We start from the raw sequence: 20,238 nt of genomic DNA, 5'->3' as shown, positions 1-20,238 counted from the left end.
ATAATTCAAGAAGTTAATAAGAAGGATTTTGTTAACGGATGCTACGTACATTTATTAGCCACCTATTTTTTAGAAAATAAAAATCCAAATAGGAAAAACTCGTCTAACGTTCTGAAAGTCTCAACATTTTTTTTTTTGTTTCTTTTTTCTTTTCCTCTCTTTTTCACTGTTCATCTTCTTCATTGGAGTGGAGTTGCAGGTCTCCATGGCGAAGACGATGGAAAGAAACGTGGGCGAAGGAGCTCAACACGACCCGCACACAATCTCAGAAGACGAGAGAAATCGTGGGTTGTCTTCCTCCTTCTTCACCCAATAGACATGGCCATTGGGTCTCGAAACACTTGAACGGCACCGAACGCCAAATCTGGATAGGAACGTGGGTAGGTTCTTCGATCAATGCGATGAGGATATTTGATACTATGGGAAGCAAAATGAGGGTTCTTTCCTGGAAATCTCCCTTCGTTGTTTTGTATTTGTTCATTTTCAGGCGTGACTTTGGAGTAGAGGCCAGCAAAGCGAAGATTCATAGGGCAAATGCGTCGTTTCTAGCGAAGGAACTTCGCGATGACGCTCTGTGTTTTCAGCTAATCGGTGGGGTCGATCGAGGATTAGTGCCGGTCTGTCCGAATTTCAGATGGGTCGTGGCCAGAAGAGACTTCCGTGCCTTGGATTCTGCATGAACTGTAAGTGCGCCTAGGGTGTAATGCTTGTAAAAACTGTAGATTGATGATCATCTTGAGATCTTGGATAGATCTTTGATGCGGCAGGGTTAGTTCTTTGCATTTTGCATCTTCATTTAATTGAATTCGATGCAAATTCTTTCATTATCTTGATGGTTTTTTTTTTTTTTCTGGAAATAACCTCTTTTTTTTTTCTTTTTTTCTTTTTTTTTTGTCTGTTGAACGGATCAGACTGAGTTCTTACACCGAGCATTTGTAGAATCTCCCGAATCTGACGCGGTTCTGAGGATTTGGCATGAGAAACTTGATGGGAGACGAGGGCTTAGGAGATGATTCCCCTCCAGTTTCATCTGGGGAAGATTTATGGAATGGAAAGAGGAGATCTTTAGATGCGAAAGATGATTTGGGCATTCAATCACGGAAGAAACACAGGTCTGGTGAAAATTCAAAATCAGAATTGGAATTGGGTTCAGCTGCTTCGGATTGTTGTTGTGAGTCTGGTCTCTCTAAGGCATCAGATGGTGGATGCCATTCTGATAAACGAGATGGCAGTGGAAGTTCTGGAAAGCGGAGGCGGACTAGTGGGGAACTGCAAGTTGGGGATGATGACGATAGTGTAGAAGACGATAGGAACAAGAAACGAAGAAAAACTAGGTGGTCTAGCTTTGATACACGGATAAAATTGTTAGGACCCCTACAGCTTCCTGACTTCATCAAAGAGAGTGTACTAGAATCCGACTCCAACCCAGAAATAGTTAAGCTGAAGGCAGAGCTTGCAGAACTCAACAGTGAATTGCAAAAGCCGGTGCTTCATGACGTCCAACCTGCGGAAAAGCGATCCCCTTCTCCTGAAACTGTGCACAATGATCTTGGCATCATAGTCAACACACATGAAGTAAGGCTGCGGGAGGAACTCGTCAGGAAACGCCAAGGAATTATATTGAAATTGATCCGGAAGCACCCGACTTTCAATACTCCTCCAAGCCGCAAGCCCTCTAAGCTCTTCAAGAAGCTTTACGTGCCAGTGAAGCAGTACCCAGGATACAATTTTGTTGGTCTTATTCTTGGTCCTCGCGGAAATACTCAAAAGAGGATGGAGAAAGAAACTGGAGCAAGGATTTCCTTGAGAGGCGCAGGCTCCTTCGCATGGGGGAAACATGCCTCTGAAAACGATGACTTGCACGTCTACATAGAGGCAGATAATCAAGAATCTCTAGATGCAGCAGCTGGAATGGTTGAGAAACTTCTGATTCCGGTTGACGCGAGAATGAATGATCACAAAAAAGCCCAACTGGAGGAGTTTTCTACATTGAAAAAATTTTATCCCAAGGCAAAAGGTCTGTGCTTTATGTGTGGCATGCAGAGGCATCCAAATCATGCCTGCCCTGACCAGCCATCTACTTCTACTTCCGTATCCTGCAACACATCCAGCAGCAATGGATATCTCCATGTCAGCCATTTGCCTCTAACAGTAGATGATGATCGGTTGAAAGAGTTGTTCTGTCCTTTTGGCAAGCTTGTTGAAGCTAAATTGATTAGGGACAATAACACTGGAGTCAGCAAAGGTTATGGGTTTGTACGATTTGAAAATCCCGCTGATGCAGCTGTAGCTTCATCACATTTACATGGGTTCAAGATGGGGAAGAAGAAATTGACTGTAAAAATGGCAGGAAAAGCAAAAGTTGGTGAATCAGTCTCCCCTAGTGTTGCGAGCCAGACAGCTTGCCCAGATCCACCGGGATTATTGCTTTTGGAGCCTCAGGGCTCCCGTTCACCAAGCATCACAAACCACACAACTCAGCCTGTTCCACGAGAATCACCGCTTGTAGAAGCTTCAATCTGCTCTGCTCCATGTGTTGCAACCCAGGTGGCTTGGCCTGGTCCACCTGGATCACAACTGGAGGAACCCCAGGCTCCCTTTCAGAAGAGTGAAGGGATGTCTGATCTCCCTTCTCAGAATCAGGACTTCATATTCACTCCATCTAGTGTCGGAAGCCTCTCAAATAGTAGTGATACAAGTTCTCTCCGTTCATCTAGCTGTTTTTCAGACTGGTTTCCATCTTCATCACCGTGTTCATCGGTGCAGTTCCCCGGTCATCCCAACTATCCTTACTCATCCGAAACTATCCATGAAAACCCAAAAGATTTCCAGACACCAGAGAGCCTTGTGAAACCAATAAACTGGCCAATGGCTCATCGTCCATCATAGGCTTAGTGTGCTGTTTGGCTATATCAAAGAAATATAGAGTAAATATGAGATGAGTACTTGTATACTTTTTTGTTCTATTTCTAACAACAGCCATTCTAACCATTTAGATCGCGCTTTGCTCTGATGTTGAATTTTCTGTGTTCTTCTCAGATACTGCATGAATTTACTGAGCACTCACATGCATTTGCTTCACTTCTCCTTATAAGCTTTTGGCAGAATGAGTTTGACATACTGAATAGCGACTTGTGCTGCTGCCTGGATACTCATAATGGGGGTTCTTCAAGCAGAGCGTTAATCTTTATCCCCTTTGATGGAATTTATTTGCGAAATCCAATTAAAGTTCTTTGATCTAACAAACTTTTCTTATAATCCAGATTAGGATTCCCTCATTTATGCACTTTGTCTATTTTTGTCAACCCGACATTCCGATGACTAGACATACGACAGGGTAGAAAAACCACCCTGATCTGCATTTTAGGACTTGTATCTTTGAGTAGTTACTATCACGCGTCCAATGGATGGATATCGTTGCTCGTTCATTCATATAAGCTTGATTTGTGCCTTCCAGCTGTGACTAACTCAGTCCAACCGAAATTTTAAGACAAACACCTGAAAGTTTTTCATTTATGCAACTCAAGGAGTGTCATCCCTAACATTGATTATGAACTGTCGTAGTTCTCTCGCTTTCCTCTCATGTTCAGGTGACACCTCAGCATCTGACTCGCTTAAATCGATTACATCAATATGCTGATAATCAAAATGCTTGCATCTAGCAATAGCTGGATGCCGGATTGCTGGCGAGGGGCTTAAGAGATCGATGACCTCCTTTTCTACGACCCTGGAATCAGCTGAAGAAGAGGGCATGGAAGCATTACAACCACGTTCAATGTCCAGCACTTGATCGACTAATGAGCCATCATCCAATAGATCAACTTCAATTCCGACTCTTCCATTTTCTGGAGTTACGGCTCTTGAAGAAAGTGGATTAGTTTTAGGATTTCTACCACTCTCAGAGTTGATTTCGAGCAACAGTTGCTGGAGCTTCAGATCAAGCTCTGCAAGTGATGACTCGCTCTTCAATTTTCTGTGTCTTGGCTTATGACACTTCTGTTTTTTCCGCAGAGCTATTCTCTCCTTGAACTCCAGTATCTTTTCAGGACAAGCACTATAGGACAAATGAAAAATTGAAAATAAAAAAAGGAGAGAGAATTAGAGTAAATGTGAGAGAGAGTTGGTTTAAAAGCATAAGTCAGCAACACAGGTAAAAATAATAGAAAAACATATGTGATCCAGCATTTCAATATGTCACCATGACCATAAGTATGACTAGTAGATGCACAAAGCAGCATGAAGTACCTCACCTTTCCAAAAGATCAGCAGGCACGATGCTAGTTTCAAGTCCGTCCAAGTGCTCCCATGATACCTCAAAACAATCTACACCGAGAACTTTTCTCTGCTTGATGATTTCAGACACAGGACACTTGACAGGAATCTGTAATTCGGAAGTACTTATTTCTTGAAGTGAAAATAAAGTATATGCTTGATGACTCAACAAATAAGGTCCTACCGAATTGATAAGTTTATTAACGTCCAAAAAGGGAAAATTAAGAAGCATGAGGCATTATTGCACAGGGAAAAATCATACTTCATATAGCGGAAGCTCAACCCCAAGTTCTGAAGATGCCAACCGCAATTTGGCAAACCTCCTTAAATCTCTCTCTGCAATCTTTGGTAGGATATACTCATCTGAGGCAAACCATAATGACATGAGCATGCTCTATGGTATATAAGGTCTCATGTGCGCGTGTGTGTCTGTGCACATGCTAGCAGGCGAGCACAAACATACATAGAAAACGTCAGTATTTCTACATGTGAGAGTGGATACGAAACCTGTTTTCTCAGGAGGCCACTCAAACATCTGGGCACATACTTCTTGAAATTTGAAACGTCGAAAAGGATGATTTGCAAGGACCCTACAAAGATTGAACCAGTTAATTGCTAATTGGAAGGATGATCATTGTTACACCAAAATTTGGAAGGAAAAAGAGAGGCAAATCAAGAGCTCAAACGTTTTTCATCTTTGTTGCCTTCTGCTCCATTAATTGATAAAGAGTTGCTTTGGTTCATGATGTTTAACTTTCAGCTAAAAGGTTTCACTCGCCACAAGAGTCCCAAATCATGGTCATGCGCATGCCATGAAATGAATAATTAGGAGCAACTCGGACCATTCGGTAGTTAACTTATAAACCTCGTGATATGCATAGCCAGTTTTGAAGTTCCAGACAAAGCCTACACGGCAGTCCATGAAAAGAAGGCAAAAAAAGTCCAACAGAAGCTAAAAACATGTTTCACCAGATCATGCGAACCTGTCAGTTTATGCAACATGGTGATCCTATAGTCCTGCCATCTCTTTGCATCCTTATTTGCTTAAGTCAAAATTAATCGCAATAGTTTGATAGAGAGAAGAAAGAATAACAATCTCAATCCACTTATGAGATTAAGTGTGCAGTACTGGGAAGGATATTCTCTTGCAACACCCATAGCAGACCTCTCTAACTACTGAAATCTTAGGCGGTCTTTCTGTGAGTCTTCATGGCGAAAAAGCTAAACGGATTCATCATGCAACATTAATCAAGTATTCATTTTCCAACTCACTCTAAGAAAAAGATGCAGAAGAACAAATCTGTGGAAGACGGAAACATGCCTTCTTACCTGTGGACAGCTTCAGAATCTGCAGAGTGACACTTTGGCCTAATATATGCATCAATAACTTGCAAAAATTGTTCATTTCCTTGAGAATTACCCTCACTACCTATCACAGCCATTAAAAAAAAAAATCAATTCTATGTTGAATTGCAAAAACTGAGAGTATATAACAACTGCTGCTTCAGAAACGCACATAGATATTTGAAAATTACTGCAGAATTAGCCTTCAAAAGATCTCTTCATTCTTCAGATTATGGAAACTAGAAATAGGTAAGAACCTAGAATGTGAAAGAACAAATTACCACAATTCACTTAATCTTTTGAGCTATAAGATTTTAAGAAATATTGGCATGCCTGTATATATTAAAGCACTTGAAAGATATACCAGAGGAAAAGCTGAAAGTCCTGTACCAATCACTCATGCATCTTTCCTATATTTAGTCAAGGAAAACTGCAAGTAAAGATTTCTGACTCTTTCATGATCAATCTCAGTTCTTTTTCTGCTAGGACATAATCGATCTCAGTTGAATTTAGGAGCATGAGTTCTGATTTCAAGCAAATATATCACACCATCCCTAGTGAGTCTGCTAGAATTACAAATGCTCAGTAGCATAGTACTGAGTTCCAATGACACACCATTGACATCAAACTCATTAGGCGATGAGTTTTCCTTATTATTTGGCTCATGCAGCTTCTGCTGTTTCTTCGAGCCTTTTGTCTTCTTTAGAATGGGCAATCCCCCATATGCAATCTTTTGAAGGACCCCATCATCTCCAGCTGATTTTACTATCTGACATGCCGACTCCTATATCAAGCAAGAGTAAGCATGTCATGAATGAAGATCCATTGTGACTGTGGTCTCAAAGTTACCATAAAGAGAACCCACGGTAGCAAAGAAGAGCAAATATCTAAAACTCACTGGACCAAAACCACGAACTCCATGGGAGTAGTCACTCCCCAGAAGCAGGGCAAGAGCAATCTGAAAATCATAACTCGCCAAGTTAACCAAAGAGGTAACAAATAGTAATTGAGGGAAGATTGCAACATAATTTATGGCTGCAGGCACATGCAAAATGAAATCGCCACATAGCCTTCACTGTCCATCAAGTGCAAGGTAACAAATGTCTAGGTAATTCAAGAACAATGAAGAGAGTGACATATCTCATGAGCAGATGTGCAGACCAATAAGAGAATTACCAACGAGTTTCTTCCAAATCCAAGCTGTCTCTCTATGTCTGCCATTTCATAACAGATAACATAACCACCGTCACCTGATTCACACAGCAACTTTTATTGTTATTTGACCATAAAAATCCAATAACGAGTCTATTTTTTCACAAGAGAAAAAAGACAAGGATGATTTAAAGATGTCCAATAAAGGCAAGTTAATTTATATACTTACCAAGGCAAATGTCTCTGTAAACTGTCTTTGCTCCAAAGAGGAAAACATCTGAATCGGAGGTGAAGCATCCATCCTAATAATTGCAGCAAAGTCGTGGCGATGACAAATATACTGGCAGGAATATTACTGAAGATTTCTAGTGCAAAATTAGTGATTTAAAGATAAAACAAGATTTGTGCTCACACATAGTGATTCTGAGTTTAACAGTGCACACTGGGCTTCAGCTTCCTCCATCCTGAATAAAAGGCGATGACAAATTAGCAAGTTCCATCGCTATGCTGGAAGTAGTTTCTAGACAACTCATCTATTTTTCCATAAATCTACGATTTCTAATGCTTAGAAGCTAAAACATACTTTCACAAGGAGGTAAGGTGATCAATAGTTGCTAAAAGCACTTTTCTGCCAAAGTGTTTGCATTGGGAAAATTGAAACGAAAAGTTTTCTTAATCATGTTCAAAAATGGAGGGTAAGGCATCAATTTTGCAAAACCAATGTACTGAACACAAATACATATGCAGGTGTATATGTTGCACTTGTTATATCTCAAGGCAAAATAAAAGCCTTCGTTAGGTTTAATCTCCACTTCTCTTATGAATGAACACTTTTTGCCTTACTACTGCAGTGGTTCCTAGCTTCCTAAGAATAATGCTAAGTACTGTGAAAAACCTTACCCATCTAAGCAGGGGATTCCAAGTGCATTACCCAAAACCTTTGCCTCTTTGATCATGCGTGAGAACTCAGAGCCCATGTTTCTTTTCAGTGAAGCTAAGTTTTGTGGATTCGTTTCATCTCGATCAACCTGCCCTCACTGAGATTAGTATGAAAACACAATGCAAAGGATGTCCAAAGATCATACAGTTTGGATCGGTAGACAGTGAACAATACCTCAATTCCTGAATTTAGGCGACGCCTGTAAGTGGATAGTTTGATGGCAGGAATGGATCCATCTGAATAAAAGAAAGACCATGGCTCAAATACTCAGTACATGTCTTCTAGATGAACCTGGTGGAAAATGGCATAATATAACATGCTATGAGATGAAACAAGGACTGACTTTTCCTAGTTAGAAAAAGGAGAGAAGAAAACCATCTTATCTAAACAAAAATCCAGTTTGGTGTGGTCATGAAACGCAGAGTAACGACAAAGAGTGGATCTTTCGCAACAACTCTTATGCCCAAACATTCAATTACGCCCATAAGAGAACCTTCTTCCCGACAAGGGCATCCAGCGATAGTCCGACAACCCGGCAATGGCCAGCCTGGATGCCTTGTTTATTTTAATCTGCCAGTGCCCGCACACCTTGTCCTTCCCAATTGGAGAGAGTTTTCTTCCCTCGCCCCTGGAATCCTCCCGAATTTTACATCCCAGAGTTCACACGAAACAGTTTTAGGACATACTCAAGTCCATTTCACAACAACTTTTATGCTGAAAATTTCAATCACGCACTTAAGAGAACCTTCTTCCCAGCAGATGGAGTCACGGTCCACCATTTATAGTGCAGGCACCAAAATCGACAAACGGTACAAACGTCCGAACCTGTGACGAAGATGAGGCTACAGTTGAGAGCAAGGAGAGCTCGGAGGCGGTGGAAGAGGCCCTTGAGATAGACCTTCTCCTCATGCAATTGTGGGTCCTGCTCACGCTCTGCAGCTGAACCATCCAGCACGAGAGATCGATGCACACCCTCTTGTTCCTGCTCCAAGATTCAAGAAAACGCCCGGTGACCACCATCCTTTGTTTCTACATCAAAAGAACGGAGAAACGAGAAGCAGCCCCAGAGAAGAAGGGGAGGAGGAAGCTCACTGGAGGTGGTGGAGAGGGATGGTCTTCTTGCACGATTCCAGGATGTCCCACAGGTGCTTCACTCCCATGCTTGCTCTCTTGCCGAGACAAGCCAGCGATTTCTTCCGAAAACCTCTCGAGCAGAACGCGAAGCCGGGAGTTTTTCAAATGAACAGAGATGACTGGGGAGCGGTTCATGGGCCGGCTGGACATTTTGGGCCGACCCGGTGGGGGCCGGGCCGAACTGCTGAACCGGCCCGGTCGCTATAGGAGAAGCAAGTAATCGGGCCGGGGGATATGTTTGCAATGGGCAGTAGCCTCAGCTTACTAAAGAAATGTGATTTACTTTAGAGAGAAAAAAAGAAAAAGGAAATGAAAATCTTGTATTGTTATTTGTTTTTAATTGTCATGTGACTGATCATGAGTTTAGTAATGGTTCGAGTTTAGAATTTTGTTGGTTGTTCCACTCGTCCGTCCATAATTTATTGGAAATTTTTTTTTTTTGAAGAATGTTACATTCGCATCTTTAGTTAAAAAGATTGCATAGTATTTAAAATCTTTGGGCAAATTGATGAGAAAAAAGGCTTCTCGCAATTTCTAGATGCTCCTACGCACTAACAGAAAAAGGCCTTTCCCCTTTCTCTAATATTAAGGTAAGCTTCATAGCTCCAACTGATACTAAGGACACTAGCATGCTTCGTTGTTTATAGCACGATTTGTATTCTCCTCTCATTTATTATTGAGTGGAAGATGGGAATTTCTTATGGTTCAACCGAAATAGATTTCATGGAAAACCAGCTACATCCAATCCCGTGGGCTTGGTAAATCTATCCCCGAGATCTCTTATTTAGTTGATTGGTCTGTCTTAGTCCCTTGACATTTCAATTAATAGGTCAATCAATATCAATTTGATAGTTGACAGAGGAGTCAGTCATTCTACTGTCGATTGCAAGCATTCTCATAGATGTGTGTCCTTTTTTTCCTCTCAATGATCACGACTAAACAAAGCGTAATATGAAAAGAAAAAATCTCCATGATGCGGAATCAACAAATATATCTTCTTCTTTTCTTTTTTTTTTTTTTTTTGGCGAAAAAATGGCACAAAGGATCTCTATACTTTGAACTAATATGCAATATCATACAAAAACCTTTTAATTAGTTTGATATAACCCTCAAACTATTATCAAATGTTTAACATATCCCATAGACTATTTTATAATGTGCAGTGTTCTATATTACGGATATTTCAAGTTTACAAAATCTACTATTGTGGATTCCAAGTCATTGAATTTTAAAGGGACGTTAATATAGCGAATGCGGGTTGTCTTGCACTATCGCATAATCAATTTTAATTAGGAAAACATGATATATTAAACATGTAAATAAATGACACTAGTCTCTTTTGCAAAAGAAGGAAAAATAAAAGAAAGAAAAGTGGGGATTCAATTATTAGATGAGATCCGACTCCCATCTCCTTCTTCTCGAAGCACCTCCCATGGCTTTTCCCCCATCTATGCCGACGCCTGCTCATCAAGCATGGCGGACGAGACCTTGATTTCTAAGCATTGGGTTTTTTTATTTTTTTTCCTTCAAACCCTGATTTCACTTTCCAGGAGAATTCTAGAAGGCCGTCCGAAAGAAAAGCATAAGCACGTACGATTACACGCCGACTTGGCATTTAAGACATCTAGCTCAACTTATGATGATTCAACTCGTCGATAATGTTTGTCATCCGTGGCTTGAATACAACGAAGAATTACTTTGCATTTTTTATAATAATTTAATAGTCCCATCAAATTAATTAAAAATTTGGAAATCGTACTTCGCATTGATACAAAATTTATTAATTATTTATATCATTTTCTCTAAATTTTTTTCCTTCTGAAGAGAAAGTCAAGAATTATGTCGATTGAATGAAACTTGTGAAAGGGCCTATCAAGTCTGAAGAGCTTTGGTGGGTGGGAGTCGATCGTGCCCGACATCAAGAAATCTAACATTGACGTTGATATGGTGCCATTATTCCGCCTACTAAAGAGAGAAAAATAGTAATATTATACATTTACAAGAGAGAGAGAGAAATAATAAAATAAAATAAAAAGAAAAAGAGAGAGAGAGAGAAATAATATTTTTGACCAAAAAGAAAGAAAATTAAAATTCGGTGGCCGTTTCTTGCAGATGGAAAATAAATGATTTTCTGCTGTGGGGACCCACCGCCTACCTACCAATTTTAGGGCAGGCCTCAATTATCCGTCTTGATCGAAGCAAAAGTTGTGTTAAAATTGATGACTATTTATTGTCCAAGTAAGTTGTTCGGCTGCATATGCATTCCAAAATTCATGAATCACGTGTCACGTGCTAAGAGAACATGGTGATTCACGTGACTTTAGAGCAGGTTACAAAATCGAACAAGCAATTCTGTTCTTTTTACAGTCTGGGTACTGAAATTAAAAGGCGTTGCCATTTGGTCTGCACAGGAATCTTTTATGTAACAATGTAACATGTCCGAACCAAAGTTTTATGAAATGAAGTTGCGAAAGACTAGAAATGTCGTGAATGCATTTTGGAAAGTAGTAGATCGAATGCTTTAATTGCCCAAAAGGGGAAATCCATATGTGGCTGTCGTGGATTCCTCTATTCCAGTGGAAAAAAGTTAAGGACCGTTTGATTGATCGGATCTAATGAACAAATAACTAGTAAATAATAATTAAGTAGTGGTAAGAAACTATAGAGAGCTCAAAAAAAAATTGAAAATGCTAAATATCATCAAAACAAGCTATGTTATTAGGAAAATCACTTAGTAAAAGAAATGAGTAAATGACAATTATTGATTTACATTGAGAATAACAATCTATGTGGGACTACAAAAAATCAAATAATATATAATTTTAAATTACTGTGGGGTTAACTATTTCAAAAATTTGTGACTCACAAAAAACCGTTATTCTTACAGTAACCTAAAATGAATGATTTAGTGATGATTTTTGATCTATTATGAGGATAACAATCTATTCGGGGCTATAAAAACCAAATAATGAATAATTATAAATTGTTGTAAGGTCCACTCTTCAAGAATTTGTGTCTCATGAAAAATCATTATTCTCACAATAATCTAATGACTGTTATGCTAACAAGGCCATTATTAATAGAGAAATAATTGAATGATAGTCTATTTTGACCATAAAAACTAAGTAATAAATAATTATAAATTTTCGTGAGCTTTACTCCTCTAAAAATTTATGGCTCACGATGGCTCATGATAAATTGTTACTATACATTAGCTCAAGAACTGTTGTACTAATAAAGTCATTACAAACTTCTTTGATTGAACAACCACTGCTCTTTTTTCCTATATGGCATGTCATTGATTACTAATCTCACCTAAAAAGGGTAGGGTAAGTTACTTTTTATCGCAAAAGAAAAAAGTTATTAATCACAGTTATTAATTGGTGATAACTTTTCTAGATACGAAAATTATACAAAATTTAACTTATCTGTAGGTAGTCGTGATGATTGAGCTTCACTATCTCATCACTAAGAGAACGGGTTCGAATCTCCGGAGGTCCGCGACTTAAGTGAAGGTCTAGGTGGTTTACTGATCAGCTTTCGAGGGTCTACATTTAAATAATGACTTGTGGTTGTGTGATTCTGAAGGGTGATTTATGGTCCTTCAGTCATAAAAAAAAAATATAGAAAATTTACTAATATCGATGAGAAAATCAATTGATTAAATAAGACATTAAGGCCAAACCACAACTATAGCATAGCGATATCGAACTTCGCCTATCTTTACTAGCGCTCACCGAATTTCGGACCAAAACCCCCCGTCGACTCCGAATCGTCGACGACGCTCGAGAATTCTCTCTCTCTCTTCTCTCTCTCTTCTTTCTCTCTCTAGCTTTTCCGAAGCTAATTTTCGGCCATGGCGCTGCAGCTGTGGGAGACCCTCAAGGAATCCATCGTCGCCTACACCGGCCTCTCGCCGGCGACCTTCTTCACCGTCCTCGCCCTCGGCCTCGCCGTCTACTACGTCGCCTCCAGCCTCTTCGGCTCGCCGGCCGACCACCACCAGCGGCCGCGGGACTACCAGGAGCAGATGCAGCCCCTGCCCCCTCCCGTCCAGCTCGGCGAGATCTCCGAGGAGGAGCTCAAGCAGTACGACGGCGCCGACCCCAAGAAGCCCCTCCTGATGGCCATCAAGGGTCAGATCTACGACGTGTCCCAGAGCAGGTACGGCCGGATGCGAAGCGGTTTCGATCGATGTTTGCTGTGGCGGTCGTGGGTTTTTGGATCGGATTTTCGGTGTCTCGAGATGAGCTTGCTCGACCGGGTCAAACGATTGAGCAGTCTGATTATTTTGACTTCTGGACTGACGATTTTTTTTTGGCCGATTTCGATGCAATTTTCTTTCTAGGACGGATTGTTGTATTGAAGATCCCCTGCCTGGTGACTGGGAGTTGGTAGAGTTTTGATGGAGTTAGGGTTTATAATTTCGGATGTTGCAGTGGCTTTCGGGACTGTCAGTGTTAGCATCGTGGTTTCTGAAGATTTGCAGCTTCGGTAGTTTTTTCTTTTTCCCCCTTTTTCTCGTGGTCGGTGGTCGACACATGCGTCAAGGTTTGATCTTTCGCGCGTTTGATGCCATTGGGTCCCGGAAAGTCTTCCACTTTCATGCTCATGCTTGGAGATTTAGGGTGTGGGTTGTCCGTTTTATTCGATGTAGTATAGTATAAGACGTCCTTTGAGGCAGATTAGTATGTTTCCTCTATTTAGCTTAGTCCGTATGGAAAATTGTAAGTCGCCTCCTAGACGTGTGATGTTGAGGTTGGAAAGTATATCTCATGTGCAGTGATACCATGTTGAGTGGTATAGCCTTATCCCCTTACGTGGAGAAGTCGCAATAAATGAACATACCTCATTAGTTGTTCATGTCATATCGGTTATGCGACAGTGTTCCTCGTTGTCAAGGATTAAGACATTTTATTGAATGTCTTGGTGATTTCCGCCCATGGGACTTCTTTGGAATTATGTTTGGGGGAATTATGGATATGTCTCTTAAGAGAAGAGCAGGTGCTTTTCTCATGGAAAACGAAGTCTATGATATCATATAGCCACATAGTTGAACATGTGGCGCCAGTGAGCTGCTGCTTGGTATAGTTATATATAACTACACTGCAAATTTGTGTTCCAACAATGGGATGGTGGATGATTGCTTTCAGTTGCTTAACATGAGATAGTGTTGCTTAGTGTCGAGCTCTTTGCTGTAAGCCACAAAAGCTTTGGGCATCATCATTTTGTATATAATCTGCTTCTTTGATTCCAGTACTTCTGCTGGCCTGTCCTCTCACTGAGTTCTAATTTGAGGAAGTTAAGTTCATTGGTTATTGAGTGTAGAATTGGGTGATTTCAATGGAATGGACAGCCGGTGGCATGATTTTAGTTCTGTTGACTGATTCAAATTCATCATGGTTCGTTAAAAGTTCTGATTTCAAAATATGATGTGTTGGTTACTTTCTTAAAACATGAGTTTGATCCAATGGTGGTCAAATATATATAGTCGTACTGATTGGCAAAATGATAACTGTGAAAATCTCCCTGGTGACATAATCACTTTTCCTTTTCTCTTGTTTATTTATAAGTGTCTGATGGTGCATACAATGTAATTCTTATGCAGGATGTTTTATGGGCCAGGAGGTCCCTATGCTCTATTTGCTGGAAAGGATGCAAGCAGAGCTCTTGCAAAGATGTCATTTGAAGAGAAAGATCTGACTGGGGATATATCTGGTCTTGGCCCATTTGAAATTGATGCTTTGCAGGACTGGGAGTACAAGTTCATGAGCAAGTATGTTAAGGTCGGAACCATCAAGAAGACTGTCCCAGTGACAGAAGGAGAGTCCACTGCTGAACCTGCAGAAGTCGCTGATAAAGATGTGCCTAAGACGAGTGAAGATGGCCCATCGGAGAGCACTGAGGCTAAAACTGAAGAAATCCCCTCATCAGTCAAAACTGAGGATGCTGAGTGAGCGAGGTTTGGGGAGTACTGTTGTCCGTGTGCTTCTCCGTTATCATACCCATATTCCAAAAATAACTTACTGTTTCGAGGCCTAGGACACTGTATGTCGACTCTCATGGATATTTAGTTATTCAAATAATGTATTTGGCACCCCATGAACTTACATATGTCAGATTTTGGAGCCGCGACTTGTATTTTGCCTTGTCGTAGTGTGATAATGTAACTGTAAATGAGGATCTGGAAAATATATTTTCTTCTTAAGAATGTTACGGGTGCATGACAGGAGTGGATACGGCCTATCAGCTCGGGTTTCACCTGAATGGCAATGGACTCCATGAGGTCCCGCACCATAACAGTGTCCCGTGTCTGATGTTATCTGGTGCATTTTGTTGTGAGTATCTTAGGTTCAAGAACTTGTCATTTCATAGTTCGTTTTCCTCTCATATTCTCCCTTCTCTGACCGGTTCAGGAGGGTCCATTTTGGATTGCTTCGCAGTGAATCGGGAGGAAAGCCATGGAAGTATGTCTTAGCGTTTTGCATCTTATTGGTGCACACGGCACATATGCTAATTTTTTTTATATCCCTGATTCATACCATCTTCAACTACATTGACATGCAGCTGGTACTTCATGTTCTTTGGATGGGAAAAGAAGGATGTTCAAGGATATGTAGGTGGTGCGTGCTCCGGCCAGAGGAGTTGGGTGAAAAAGAAAGAGAATCATAATACGTATACATCGGTTTTAGTATTCTGGATGAATATTCAGTTCTAAGATGGAGTGGGCAAGTTTCTCTTTTGCCATGGGTGTCATTTTAGATAGTATAAGTCCAGATTTTCTAAAGGAAAGAGTGGCCTTGTGTACTGTGAGTGTACTTTGCTAGAAACACCTGCAGCGTCTGGTGTGTTCAAGGCAAACATAAGACACGTCCCCTACAATTCCACTCTTCTTCTTGCAAGTATTCGTGTATTCAGCAGAGGCCTACATTAAATTAAAGGGCCGGTTTGCCATTATCGTTTTTCAACATGTTCATCGCGTTTTGGAGACCGCTTGATTAGGAGTTAGATTCTCGGCTGTGGTCACTGGTCAACCAACTTGACAGATACTTAATGAGGGATTAAAATCGATCCAACTGGTAGGACGGCATATACGTCATTATTTTAGTCAAACCTCGCAATGAAGACGATTGTATATTTAAATTCTACCTATGATGAAGCCTGACATTACGCCGGTTGAAAATGACCTCCTTAACTAAAGCTACAATTTGTAACTTAAAAGAATTTTTAAGGGTTTGGCTTAGTAAAGAGGCGTGCTTTCCAGCATCTCTGGTTGTAAGCATCGAAAGTGACTTGAAATTGGCATCTAAGACCACGTTCCGTGCAGTGCTTGGAGGATCTTATCCGGACGACACAACAAAACACTCCAACCACCGAATTAATCCATAGAGCACGCCTCGCTCTGCGCAGGGTACTGTCTTATGTCCCTCTTGGAGCCACTTCATACGCTAGTTTTTCATGAAGTATTTGGGTTCTCGTAAATCATATAATACTAGGAGGATGATCCTGCCGATGTCGTCGGTGTGGCTGGCGTGGGACAATAAGGCTATATCACTTTCGTAGGTTGGCAGTGAGTAAGCGAATGCGACATCATGTCAGTCTTTGATGAGTGCATAGATGGGCACAGTACTTGTCCAGGTCCCTTAAAAATTGATTCTTGAAAGTTGAAAGAAGCTGCCTCACCACTGACTTCCAATTAGTTAGTCTTTTAGTGTTTTTGTGAAGTTACACTGGTATTATCGCACTTCAGCGATATGATAATATAATGTGATCCAAACGGCATGTCTCGATAGGAACTCTTAGGTGAATTGCTGTGATGAACATTCGGAAGAAACTGAATTGACAAGGTTTTATCAATGGAGACCCAAGAATGACACGGTACTAGCGTGAGCTACATCTTTTAGGGGCTTAATACTGACAAAGGCGATAGGGTACTATTACAGATCAACTTAGGCAAGGACATCTTTGACATCAGGACTCGAATGACGCAGCATCTTAACCAGGATGGTCAAGCCCACATCTTGTTATATGTCAATGGGATTGTTCTATGGCCCTTTGTGATCATGATCTTTTGAAAGAGAGAGCACACGTTGAATTTTTAGGTCCTTGTATGCAAAAGTCTTGTCTGTCCTGTTACTGATCCTCTATAAGTGTCCTCACCTGCCAGTCTGAAACCCAGCTTTTGCCCTTCTTCAGGTTCCTCTGCTAATACAGGATCCTCAACCATGAGGATTCATGCCGCTTCACTTCTGCTAGCAATCATTGTTATGGCAAACATTCACGTCTCTAGCTCCAGACAACCTCTTGGGTTTACATATGAAGAGTACATCTCTGTCTCTGATTTAGGCACCAAGTCCTCTTCTCCAGGATCAGAGCATTTTCATACCGCCAGTCCCCTCGTTTCGATGTCTGAGAGCTCCAAGGCGGATCAAATATATTTTTCCAATGAAGAAGTTCCGAGTGGACCAAACCCACTTCACAACTGATTGAATTTTCTGTCCTCTCTCTCTCTCTTACTGGGCGTTTGTTGATTTGGTATTGAACTGAGCGATACTTTTGGTTCTCTCACGGAACAAGGAAAAGAATCCTTTCTGAGATCTGTGCATCATGTCAGCTAATTTATTAGCCGCCTTGTTCTAAGAAGAACCAACTTGTTGCTGTAATTGAAGCTTCAAGCTAGCTTCAGGATATATCCCGGATAAATGATGTACTATTTCAATTGTGGATTGTAAGAAGGGAACCGTGTTATTAATCACAGTTTTTGTTGCTGAGACGCTCATTCACTCAGCTCGGTATCGGCAAATCAATAGTATCGGTTTTCCTTCCCTTTTAAGATTATAACAAAGAGTCAATTTCAGTTTCTCTGAGACAACATAATATTGAATTAGATAGCAGATGTTTGTAAATTGTGGAGGGTTGACACTCTTCATTAAGATCAGATGTGTTACTCCTATGTTGGGGAAAGACAGGAATCTCAGAACTGGAAATAGCCTTCTTGTTAGTGTAGCAATTGCTAGATTCCAAATTGCTGCTGAAAGATGGAAAAGAAGAGGAAGGTAGTTCTTTAAACCCCTGTATTAATTTTGTGAATGATTCAACGTAACCTTTCATCATCCTTGTATTGTCTGATGTTGATTGATTTTGGCATGTGCAATCGGTCTTTCAATGAGTATATGATGTATGATCTTCAAGAGGTGATAAATTTTCTATTTAAAAAACAGAGAATGAATCATGCATGAGCAAGAAGATATGAGGCATGCATCACAAGCTAGATCCAATTTGTTTATAATGCAACCTTGGACAATTAGAAGTTAGAAATTCTTTTAATCCAGGCATCAGAGAGATGGTCAAACAGAATAGTTTGACATTAGTAGGTGCTATTGAAAGAATCCTGGGCTTTTAAGTCAAGACAAAATGAGGGGAAATGTGGACTCTGATCATGGTGAGGAAACGGAATCATGAAACACAGAATTTAGCAGAAATGAAGAAGCTGGGATCTCCTGTATTGACATCAGAATGGAGAATTTGGTACTTCTCAGTATAGCATCTTCTCTTCAAAAGTCAACTTCCTTAATTTTTATTCAGCTGATGATGAAAGCATATTTTAGGACCACCAAATTTTAAGGATAAATCATCTTCTCATACATCATACAAACTCCCAAATATTATAGCAGAAGTCAGAATGGGCGATCGAGGTTGGCACACTCTGATTTGCACGCATTAACAATCATGACTTGTCCGGTTTTGCTTGGTCAACGGTTGAACATGCATCAGAGCAACAAATCTCGTGCAGTGCATTTCCGAGTATGACAATTGACAACAAGCAGTGATAAGAATCTGGTCATACACCAGGTTTCATCTCATTTATGTTCTTATATAATAAAGAAGCCACGCACGGTGACAGCATCCTTTCTGACTTTGTGGATTTAGTTAATGAGGAGATTTGTCAACTGTTCATTCATTATTTCTAAATGTAATCATTCTCTTCTGGTAGCCCCCGCGTGTATCTTGGAAGCATGCGTCAAAAGTCATCACGTATTCAGAACAGGAAATGAACGAGAAATATCTAGGGTGAACTTTGCATTATATATGCAGAAATCAAGGCATGAGTTTCAAAGTGTTAGAAAATGCGCTCATCGAGCCAAACAAGCAAGCCGGAAAAAGAGTCACTTTATGATACTTTCTCGCCAAATATGACATCCCAGGAGAACAGAAGAGCCTGCTTTTCTTGACAATATGACATGCACTTTTGTTTTATTTATCTGGAATTTATGGTCGTTGCGTCCCATGAACTCTCTCTGTCTTAATGGTTTGAAAGCTCAGCTTTTGTTTAAGCACATGCTGATTTGAAAAGCATGCCCATTGTCTATAAACGAAGTTCATGTCTCACGTGTGTCATAAGCATGCGAACTAACAAATGTCTTGTGCGAAGTTCACACAGGACATGGCATCAGATCAAACAGCTCGAGAAGTTGGTGAAGATCCGGGAGTTAGATAGAGATGTACTGCCCGCTGTATATGAAGGGCTTGCGATTTTTTTTTGGGGGAAACCGACCATCAAAAAGTCAACTTTTATACTTTTCTAGTGGCATGCGATGTGCTAGCATGAAAGAAAGTCATAGCAACGTGTAGTTTAACTCGGAGAAAAAGAATTAGAATTAGTCTTTCGACAATATTAAACCTGATATCCTGTGGAGTGCTCATTCTTTCACGGCATATAGCTAGGTTGGTCCCTTCTTCTTCTTGGTGCTGAGCCATCTTTGATCACCATCTCTCAATTCTCACCAAATTCATTATTAATTGCAACTGAGATTTGCCTGCACTATATAACTCAACCGAGGCTGGTCCATTGTACATAGACTAGCCTCTTGAAGCTGCCAAAGCATTCAAACTCTACCAACCTATCATTCAATCGGTATACTATTTCCGAGTCTTTCCCAACCTCGAGAACATGAAAGCTTACAATTCCCGTCTTCTGCTTGTCATGATCTTCGTGATATCAGCTCTGTTCCAAGTTACCAGCGCCCGTCAGATTAATGAAGCTGCCGATCGAGTGAGCCAACAAAGATTGTGGGCAAAGTATTCGTCTATCTTCCAGAGCTTCTCTTCGATTCACAACTCTGCCAAATCCGGGGGCGAGAAACATGGCTCGATGCATGTGGTATCGCGCAGACTTGTCCCGTGCGGACCCAATCCACTTCATAATTGATTAGATTGTGCAGAGTGTCATCCGATCCCTGTTCTTTCATTTTCTTTTGCAATAAGCGAGTCTGTACAAAGATCGTTCGGCTCTTGTCGTGTGAAATATTATGTCCAAAGAGGAAGGGAGGGGGATTATCAGCTATTGTTTGAGTGAGCCTTAAAGAGAGTATTACCGAAAGGTTTGTTTCAATCTA

At 40.6% G+C, this 20,238-nt stretch overlaps 3 protein-coding genes across 4 annotated transcripts; 2 read left to right on the top strand and 1 right to left on the bottom strand.

Annotated features, from left to right (window-relative positions):
* Nucleotides 1-101: 101 nt before the first annotated feature.
* On the top strand, nucleotides 102-3,062 carry LOC104426964 (splicing factor-like protein 1). 2 transcript variants are annotated; one of them, XM_039304334.1, is made up of 2 exons: nucleotides 102-683; nucleotides 940-3,062. In XM_039304334.1, exon 2 carries the CDS (start codon nucleotides 976-978, stop codon nucleotides 2,887-2,889), a length of 1,914 nt encoding a protein of 637 aa, XP_039160268.1. In that variant the 5' UTR covers nucleotides 102-683; nucleotides 940-975; the 3' UTR covers nucleotides 2,890-3,062. The 2 variants fall into 2 exon arrangements, with proteins under 2 accessions (XP_039160268.1, XP_010038431.2); XM_010040129.3 differs by having other exon boundaries at nucleotides 912-3,062.
* A 421-nt stretch (nucleotides 3,063-3,483) lies between these two features.
* On the bottom strand, nucleotides 3,484-8,905 carry LOC104424408 (single-strand DNA endonuclease 1). The gene is given in 15 exon segments (XM_010036819.3): nucleotides 3,484-4,054; nucleotides 4,251-4,381; nucleotides 4,535-4,635; nucleotides 4,780-4,862; nucleotides 5,602-5,701; nucleotides 6,232-6,400; nucleotides 6,515-6,574; nucleotides 6,793-6,866; nucleotides 6,998-7,070; nucleotides 7,181-7,232; nucleotides 7,669-7,796; nucleotides 7,883-7,944; nucleotides 8,534-8,623; nucleotides 8,626-8,690; nucleotides 8,801-8,905. Coding segments are annotated over 15 exon segments (1,788 nt in total). The 5' UTR covers nucleotides 8,869-8,905; the 3' UTR covers nucleotides 3,484-3,522.
* A 3,634-nt stretch (nucleotides 8,906-12,539) lies between these two features.
* On the top strand, nucleotides 12,540-15,066 carry LOC104424407 (membrane steroid-binding protein 1). The gene is made up of 2 exons (XM_010036818.3): nucleotides 12,540-13,006; nucleotides 14,451-15,066. Exons 1-2 carry the CDS (start codon nucleotides 12,699-12,701, stop codon nucleotides 14,797-14,799), a joined length of 657 nt encoding a protein of 218 aa, XP_010035120.2. The 5' UTR covers nucleotides 12,540-12,698; the 3' UTR covers nucleotides 14,800-15,066.
* Nucleotides 15,067-20,238: the final 5,172 nt, after the last annotated feature.

This window comes from Eucalyptus grandis, chromosome 11, assembly GCF_016545825.1.
Source record: "Eucalyptus grandis isolate ANBG69807.140 chromosome 11, ASM1654582v1, whole genome shotgun sequence".
Taxonomy (NCBI): domain Eukaryota; kingdom Viridiplantae; phylum Streptophyta; class Magnoliopsida; order Myrtales; family Myrtaceae; genus Eucalyptus; species Eucalyptus grandis.
This window is presented reverse-complemented; position numbering and strand designations above follow the sequence as displayed.

Excerpts from the sequence above, each read along its gene's own strand:
- LOC104426964 (XM_039304334.1), top strand. The coding sequence starts at position 976 with ATGAGAAACTTGATGGGAGACGAGGGCTTAGGAGATGATTCCCCTCCA.
- LOC104424407 (XM_010036818.3), top strand. The coding sequence starts at position 12,699 with ATGGCGCTGCAGCTGTGGGAGACCCTCAAGGAATCCATCGTCGCCTAC. Across the intron at positions 13,007-14,450 it reads TACGACGTGTCCCAGAGCAG|GATGTTTTATGGGCCAGGAG; the intron begins GTACGGCCGGAT and ends ATTCTTATGCAG.